Consider the following 9,368-nt stretch of genomic DNA (forward strand, 5'->3'; position numbering starts at 1 on the left):
CCAGAGTTACCACATTACAAGATTTAAGTGTCCAATTTTCAACAACAACAAGAAAATCACGAGGTATACAAAGAAACAACAAAGGGTTGCCTGTTCAAAAGAAAAAATAAACCCAAAGAAATGTTCGTTTCTTTTAGTCTTTTAGTTCTATTTGACCACATATATGAATATTCATTCTCATTCTCTCTCTCTCTCTCTCTCTCACACACATTTTACAACTGAAGGTTCTACTTTATGCAAACTTTTAACAATCAGGCTACAAGATCAAATGTTGAATAATGAATTTCTAGTTTAAAAAGCAACTCATATGCTCCCCCCCAAAGGAGTCTGTCAATGCACCACTAAATAGCAAAGAATCACAGAAAAATGACACAGCAATACATGGACTCAGACGAGGATCTTGCGCTATAAATAATATCATGGAGACAGTCGGAGAACTTTAAGCGGATCTCGTTATGAGACAATAGTCATACGTGGATGTTAGTTTTCTGATTCTGAAGGTTGCTTTGTGGTTATGGGGGAGAATGTCCTTGTTTGTAGAAAGCACACACTGGATATTCATTAATAGTGTTTATCTTTTCAGCAGCTACTTTTCAAATGATTCAGGAAAATGTCTAAGTTTTTGGAACTTTAATTTCAGTGTTTTAAAGTAGAAAGTTGAGAGACCCGCAGGTGGAAGATGGCGGCCGGGTTCAAAACTGTGGAAGCTCTGGAGTATTACAGGAGATTTTTGAAAGAGAACTGTCGTCCTGATGGAAGAGAACTTGGTGAATTCAGAACCACAACTGTCAACGTAGGCTCAACTGGTACTGCAGATGGTTCTGCTCTAGTGAAGCTGGGAAATACTACAGTAATTTGTGGAATTAAAGCGGAATTTGGAGCACCACCAACAGATGCCCCTGATAAAGGATATGTTGTTCCTAATGTGGATCTATCACCTCTGTGTTCCTGGAGATTTCCGTCTGGACCTCCTGGAGAAGAGGCCCAAGTGGCCAGCCAGTTCATTGCAGATGTCATTGAAAACTCACAGATAATTCATAAAGAGGACTTATGCATCTGTCCAGGAAAGCTTGCTTGGGTTCTATACTGTGATCTCATTTGCCTCAACCATGATGGAAACATTTTGGATGCTTGTACCTTTGCTTTGTTAGCAGCTTTAAAAAATGTACAGTTGCCTGAAGTTACTATAAATGAAGAAACTGCTTTAGCAGAAGTTAATTTAAAGAAAAAAAGTTATTTGAATATTAGAACTCACCCAGTTGCAACTTCCTTTGCTGTGTTTGATGACACTCTGCTTATAGCTGACCCTACTGAAGAGGAGGAACATCTGGCAACTGGAACCTTAACAGTAGTAATGGATGAGGAAGGCAAGCTATGTTGTCTTCACAAACCAGGTGGAAGTGGACTGACTGGAGCTAAACTTCAAGACTGTATGAGCCGAGCAGTTACAAGACACAAAGAAGTAAAAAAACTGATGGATGATGTATTTAAGAGTATGAAACCCAAATAAACCACCACCACATTTTCAAAACAGATTTATAAAAACTGTATTTGTTACACTGTGCACAAACCTTTTATACTAAATAAATATCAAACTACATTCTTCTGAAAAAAAAAAAAAAGTAGAAAATTGAATTTCAAGAAAAAAAAATGTTAAAATAAAAACAATTTATGTTGAACCCAGTTCGACTGCCTGGACCTAGAAAAGTTAAAAGTCTTCTTCCATAAAAGCCCGTCAAGTATTTGGGGACAGCTAAGCTCACGTGTGTTTCTCAACGCCTCCCTTTTCCGGGCTGGGCTTCCTGAGTCCAGGCAACGTCAGTCTAATCTCCTTTCTCTGCCCTCATAATCCTATACCCTCCTGTCTTCCCTGGCTTCCCTCTCTTGGACTTTTTCCTTCAACATTTCAGTATGAACATTTTCAAGCACCCGATAAAATTTAAAGACCTGTACAGTGAACTCATATATATATGAGTTTATATATAATATATATATAAAATTACCACCTAGATTTTATAATTAATATTTTGCTGTATTTGCTTTAGCATGTATTTATTTCTCTACCCACCCCTCTATTCATCTGTGTATCTCATTTTTATAATATCAGTTGCAGATACCAGTACACTTCTCTTAATACTTTAGAGTATATTTCCTAACTAGAGTTCAAAACGTGTTCACAGTTTTTTTTAACAGTAAAATTTAGAAATAGTGAAATGTACACTTCTTAAGTGTACCATTCAATGAGTTTTGCTATAATGCATACATGTATGTAACCCTAATACACCATCACAGAACATTATCATTACCACAGAGTAGTCCCTCTTGCCCCTTCCCAAGTAATCCTAATCTGCAAGGCCAGCCCAAAAGGCAATTATTCTTTCCACCATAGATTAGCTTTGCTAATAGTGGAATCTTAAATAAGTAAGTGCATTTATGTCAGACTCAGAATATTGTTTTTGAGTTATATTCATCTATGTTGTTATATGTACAAGCAGTTTGCTCTTTTCCATCAATAACTTGTATCTCATTATATAAATATATGCCAATTTCTACCAAGGGCTTATCTTATTTTTTTGTTGATATATATACCCTAGGCCATTTCTGGTTTTTTTGCTATTATGATTAAAACCTATATGAATTGTTCTTTTATGAGTTTTTTAACATATGGTTTCATATATTTGAGGTAAGTATACACAGGTGGAATCGCTGGCTCAAAGGTCAGGTGAGTATTTAATTTTAGAAGACACAGACTTCCTAGGTGGCACAGTGGTTAAGAATCCACCTGCCAATGCAGGGGACTCAGGTTCAATCCCTGCCCCGGGAAGATTCCACATGCTGCGGAGCAACTAAGCCCGTGCACCACAACTATTGAGCCTGCGTTCTAGAGCCCATGAGCCACAACTTTTGAGCCCGTGTGCCACAACTACTGAAGCCCGCATGCCTAGAGGCCATGCTCCACAACAAGAGAAGCCACCACAATGAGGAGCCCACGCACCACAATGAAGAGTAGCCCCCACTTGCCACAACTAGAGAAAGCCTGTGCACAGCAACAAAGACCCAATGCAGCCAATTAATAAATAAATAAAATAAACTTATGTAAAAAAAAGAAGTCTCTCAGAATATTTTCGTAAGCAGTTGTACCATTACATGCTCCCATTACCAACATAGGAAAGTTCCAGTTGCTCCACATCTTCACCATCATTTGCTGTTGTTAGTCTTTTTAATTTTAGCTAATCTACTGTGTCTGTAAAAGCAGCTCATTGATGTTTTAGTATTCATTTTTCTCATGATTAATATATTGATCAATTTTCCTTGCACTTACTGGTACATTCTATGTCTTCTTCTGAGAAGTGCCTGTTCAAAGCTTTAGCAACTTTGCACTGGGTGGCTGGGTTTTATATCAATGAGTTGTAGGTGTTCTTTACATATTCTGGATAACAATCCTTTTTCAGAAGTTTTTTTTCAAGTATTTTGTCTGAGGTTGTAGCTTCCATTCATTTTCTTACTCATGTCATATGATAAGCAGAGATTTAAAACTATGACAAACTCCAAATTATCAATTTTCTTTAATTTTTTTTTTGCATGCTCTGCATTAGAACTGTGACTAATCTCAAGCTGCAACTATAGTCTCAGGTTTTCAATAAGAAGCCTTATTAGTTTAGGTTTTATAGATAGGTAATGATCTATGTCTAATTAATTTTTGAATATGGAATGATTGAAGGGATGATATGCTTTTTTTTTCCCACGTAGACATCCACTGTTCCATCAAATATGCTAAAATACTTTTCTTTCCTCATCGAATTGTTTGACACCTTGGTTGAAAATTAAAGAAACATACATGTTTGGGTCCATTTTACAATCTTCTATTCTGTTCCATTGATTTAATTTTCCAATCTTATGACAGTACCACGCTGTTTTAATTTACTGTCACTTTATAAAATGTCTTGAAGTCAGGTAGAGACAGTCCTCTAATTCTCTTCTTCCTTTTCAGTATTGCTTTGGCTAGCTAGGCCCTTTGTATTTCATATTATTTTTATAGTCAGCATGTCAAATGCTACCAAAAACTCTAGTAGTATTAGGATTGGTATAGGGATTACATTGAATTTATGTTTTAGTTAGGGGAGAATCAACAATATAGAGTTTCTGATCTATGACTTTCTATTAATTTAGGTCTTCATTAACTTCTCTCAGCAATGCTTTGTAGTTTTCTCTCTAGAGGTCCTGCATGTTTATGATTTATGTTCTTGACATTATTTTATTTTATTTTTTATATTTATTTATTTTTTTAGCTTAGTCGGGTCTTAATTGCGGCACGCGGGCTCTTCGGTGCGGCCTGCGGGCTTCTCTCTCATTTTGCTGTGAGGGCTCCAGAGTGCACAGGCTCAGTAGTTGCGGCATGTGGGCGTTAGTTGCCCTGTGGCATATGAGATTTTAGTTGCCCAACCAGCGATCGAACCCACGTCCCCTGCATTTAAGTTAAATTTCAAAACATTATGTTTTTTGATGTTCTTTTAAACAGAAACTTAAAATTTGTTTTCCCAACAGTTTGCTGCTAGTACACAGAACTAAAATTGATGTCTATATGTTGACAATGTGTCCTCTGATCTTGTAGCTTCATTTATTAAATCCAGTATCCATTGTCTGCAGATGAAGATAATTCTCTCTCTTTCCAATCCTTACTACAATGGCTAGGACACTTACTACATTGTTGCATAGATATGATGAGACAACATCCTAGGTAATATTCCCAAACTTCATGGGAACGCATTCAGTATTTTACCATTATAAATGACGGCAGCTGTAGCTTTTTTATACATACCCTTCATCAGGTGGAGAAAATGCCCTTCTGTTCCTAATATGAGAGTTTTATTATGAAAGGGTGTTAAATGTTGTCAAATGCTTTTTCTACATCTATTAATATGTCATATAGTTGTTCTCCTTCACACTGTTACATAGTAACAATTAATTTCAGATGTAATCTAATTTGTATTCCTGGGATTATTTTCACTTGGTCAGGATACATTGTTGATAGCATTTCCTTTTACCCAGTATATTATGCCAGGGTACGTTGTTTTCTGTCTGACTCAATCGCATATTGTTTTTCTAAGGATTTCTGCATCTATGTTTAGGAGGAAATTAATCATCATTCTTCTTTCCGTGTGAACAATGACTTTGTCAGTCTTTTTTTTTTTTTTTCCATCAGGGTTATGTTGGCCTCATAAAACAGTGAAGAAGTATTCCTTTCTCCCATATCCTGAAAGTATATGTGTAAGAATGATGTTATTTCTTCCATAACTATTTATAGAATTCACAAGTGAAACCACCTGGGCCTGCAGTTTTCTTTGCTAAAATGTTTTAAATGGGCTTCCAGTTTCTGGCCATGGCATGTAAGAAGCTTAGAAGTCACCACTCAGTCCTAACAATAAGTAAAAATATGAACACACTAAAAAAAAGAAAAAAAAAATCAGTGACACTTAGATCTGTAAGACTAGTGAGGTCATAGGGCAAATGACTGTCTCCAAAATTGAAGAGATAGGCAGGCACGTACAAAGATTCACAACTTACTGAGCAGAAACCTGCCAGCAACAAACTCCATGGGAACCAGAACCAGATAGGGACATCTCAACCATAATTGATAAATTGATGGAGCCTCAATGTAGACAAGATTGAGAGATAGAAACTCCAGCAGGACCCAGTATATATATGGTGGAGAGGGAAATGTTGGGGGAACACCCTTTGTGAGTGTTGTTTCTCAAAGCTGTATCAGATTCTCACAAGGAATATCAGAGAAAAATCCCTTTATGCTTCCAGCAGGAGGAGGGGAAAACAACCGTTTTGAAATACACCAGAGTATTCCCTTCACCATAACAAGTTCTGCTGTCGGGACTAACTATTTAACCAGAGCCTAACCAGCTGGGGTTTTATGAGAATTTAAATGACCCCAGGGAATGAAAATACGCAACTCTATCCTGTTCATTTATCCTGTCTCACATAAATGAAGAGAGGGAACTGAGAAATGGGTTGTGAAATACACAGTCCAGTTGTAGAGGCACACTAAAAGACCTAGACATAGGACTACAGAACACTTCCCCTCCACACTGACATTTCAAAACCGCATTACTGAAGGCCTGTTGATAGCATTTCCTTTTACCCAGTATGTTATGCCTGACTGTAAAAAAAAAAAAATACAATACATATAAAAGGCAAAATAGTGTTAAGATATAAAGAAAGCATCAAAACCAGACTCAGATATGGTAAGGATGTTGAAATTATCAGGCCAGAAATTTAAAACAACTGTGATTAATATGCTAAGGGATCTAATAGTGAAAAGGTACACAGTGCCAAAGAACAGATGGTCAATGTAAGCCAAGAGATGGAAATGCTAGGAAAGACCAAAAAAGAAATGCCAGCGACAAAAAACACTGTAACAGAAATGAAGAATACCTTCAGTGGACTTATTAGTAGGCTGGACATGGCTGAGGAAATTATCTCTGAGCTTTATTTGGGCTTTCCTCAGAAACCTCCAGACTAAAAAGCAAAGAGAAAAAGACTGGAGAAAAAAACAAAACAAACAAACAAACAAAACAAACCCAGGGAGAGAATATTCAAAAACAGTGTGATAATTACAAAAGGTATAACATAAGCATAATGAGAATACCAGGAAGAGAAGAAAGAGCAAGGAACAGAAGAAATATTTGAAACTGTAATGAATGACAATTTTTCCAAAACTATTGTCAGACACCAAACCACAAATGCAGAAGCTCAGAGTATACCAAGCAGGATAAATGACAAAAACTATACCTAGATATATCATATTTAAGTTACAAAAAATCAAAGATAAAGAAAAAATCCTGGAAAAAGCCATAGGAGGAAAAAAAAAAGCCTTACTTACAGGGGAGAGAAGATAAGAATTACAGTCAACTGCTAAGAACCCATGCAAGCAAGAAGAGAGTGGAGTGAAATGTTTAATGTGTTGAGGAAAAAAACTGCACCGAATTAGAATTCTGTACTCCATAAAATTATCCTTCAAAAATGAAGGAGAACTGCAGACATTCTGGGACAAACAAAAATTGAGGGAATTTTTTTGCCAGTAGACTTGCATTGCAAGAAATGGTAAGATCTTCAGAGAGAAGGAAAATGATATACTGACTCTAAACACATTCATATACTTAAATCTTAAAGCCCTTTACTCCCTACTCTCTGACTTTGTTAATGACCTCAGCCAGCTCTCAGGCTAGGAACCGAAGAATTCCTTTCTCTCTTGCCAAACGCATTTCATCACCTGCCAATGTTATCCTGATCATCTTCCTTAGATCCTTATCTGCCTCCACTTTCCTCTTCCTCACTGATGCAACCTAACCCTGAGGATACAAGCCAAATACTGCTGGACCAAGCCTGAGTTCACACATCTGGTTCACTACCCACGGAGAAGACAATTTTGTCTTTATCAACAATTATCTTTAAAAGTACTGGTTTGAGACTGGAATAAAATTCTCTTTTCTTCTTAAAAAAAAAAAAAGTGCTGGTTTGATCAGGGCCCACACAGTGAAATCTGACTCTGGGAGCCTATAACCTGGGCAATCCCTCAGCATGACATTCAGTTACCTCAGTTCTGTTGCCAAACTGTTCCAGGAAAGAGAGTGTGGAGCACGAGAGGATGGTCACGTCCCAGGTCTCAGGCGAGTCCCTGGGATGGCCGCCAAGTGTGCGTTCTTGGCTTCGCGCAAGAAAGATTTCAAGAGTGAGCCATGGTAAAGTAAAAGGTTTATTCAGGGAGATACACACTCCACAGACAGAGTGTGGGCCATCTCGGAAGGCGAGAGAGGCACCAGGGTATGGGGTTGTCAGTTTTCATAGGGGTGGCTAATTTCATAGGCTAATGAGTGCGGAGGAGTATTCCAGCTATTTTGGGGAAGGGGTGGGGATTTCCAGGAGTTGGGCCCCGCCCACCCTTTCACCTTTAAGGTCAACGAAATGGTGGATGTCAGGGCACCTGTGGGTGTGTCATTTAGTGTGCTGACGTGTTACAATGAGCATATATTGAGGCTCAGGGTCTACTGGACTCATCCGCCATCTTGGACCCATTCGGTTCTAATCAGTTTATGCTGTGTCCTTGGGCTGTGTCATTCTTTTAAAGATTGTGCCCTGCTCCCTTCCTGTCTCAAAACCATCGGTCATATTTCCCACCACTCACGTAAACACCCTCTAGAGCAGGAGGAGAACATCACACTAGGGTTAGTGCAGGCATCTTGGAACCCAGAACACCGTCCATTCAGGGCAGGCAGGTCTGGGGCTTGCTGAGCAGCCCTGTGCAGGGCCTGTGGGGCGTTGAGGACAAGGCATGGTCCTTCCTTTCTTCAGCACAGTTCTGGCCACAGGGAGCTGAGGCACAGACACAGAGACCCTCCCAAGGTGGCCAAGGTGAAAAGAGCCTGGAGGGGCTGTAAGGCAGAGGTGACAATGCCACGGGTGGCAAGGACACGGGTGGATATGGAGGGGAAAGTCCACACAGACAGGATCACAGACAAGAATGAATTCAAAGTAATGGGGGAGGGGCAAAGTGAGGGAGGGGAGGAGGCTTTCTAGTGTGAGGTCAGTTGTCTCTGCTTGAGGGACTCAGTGTCCATCCTTGGATGTGTGTGTGTGTGTGTGTGTGTGTGTGTGTGTGTGAGAGAGAGAGAGAGAGAGAGAGAGAGAGAGAGAGAAAACCAAATGCCAGAGGCAGAAGGGAGGAGGCCCTGTGTTGCAGTTCTTAGGCTGCATAAGACTCCATGGACCCTGCCTCTTCCCAGAGATGACTGTCAGCTGGGAATTTCCTTGCCCTTTGTTTTTTTTTTTTTTTTGCCTCACCAGCAATGCATGCTTTAGACTTTTCTAGAACCAAGTTTGATCCTTACACTAGCTAGTTTTGTTGGATCAAGAATAAACTCAAGCAATCTCCTTTATTCCCTCCAGAGCATACACACCCTTAAAACTGCCTTGTTCATCTTTTTTTTTTTTTTAAATAAATTTATTTATTTATTTATTTATTTATTTTATTGGCTGTGTTCGGTCTTCTTAGCTGTGCTCGGGCTTTCTTTTTAGCTGTGGTGAGTGGGGGCTACTCTTCATTGTGGTGTGCGGGCTCCTCTTGTTGAGGAGCACGGGCACTAGGTGTTTGGGCTTCAGTAGTTGCAGCACATAGGCTCAATAGTTGTGGCTCATAGGCTCTAAAGCGCAGGCTCAGTAGCTGTGGCACACAGGCTTGGTTGCTCCGCGGCATGTGGGATCTTCCTGGAGCAGGGATCGAACCCGTGTCCCCTGCATTGGCAGGCGGATTCTCAACCACTTGGCCACCTAGGAAGCCCTGCCTTGTTTATCTTAAACTA

General features: G+C 39.4%; 1 protein-coding gene across 1 annotated transcript; it reads left to right on the plus strand.

Moving 5' to 3' along the window:
- Positions 1-673: 673 nt before the first annotated feature.
- Positions 674-1,579, plus strand: LOC130846048 (exosome complex component RRP43). The gene has a single exon (XM_057724009.1). It carries the CDS (start codon positions 680-682, stop codon positions 1,508-1,510), a length of 831 nt encoding a protein of 276 aa, XP_057579992.1. The 5' UTR covers positions 674-679; the 3' UTR covers positions 1,511-1,579.
- The last annotated feature ends 7,789 nt before the right edge of the window (positions 1,580-9,368 follow it).

The sequence above is a fragment of the Hippopotamus amphibius genome, chromosome 2, assembly GCF_030028045.1.
Source record: "Hippopotamus amphibius kiboko isolate mHipAmp2 chromosome 2, mHipAmp2.hap2, whole genome shotgun sequence".
NCBI classification, from domain to species: Eukaryota; Metazoa; Chordata; class Mammalia; order Artiodactyla; family Hippopotamidae; genus Hippopotamus; species Hippopotamus amphibius.

Bases quoted from the DNA above. Each gene is read 5' to 3' on its own strand.
- LOC130846048 (XM_057724009.1), top strand. From the start codon at position 680: ATGGCGGCCGGGTTCAAAACTGTGGAAGCTCTGGAGTATTACAGGAGA.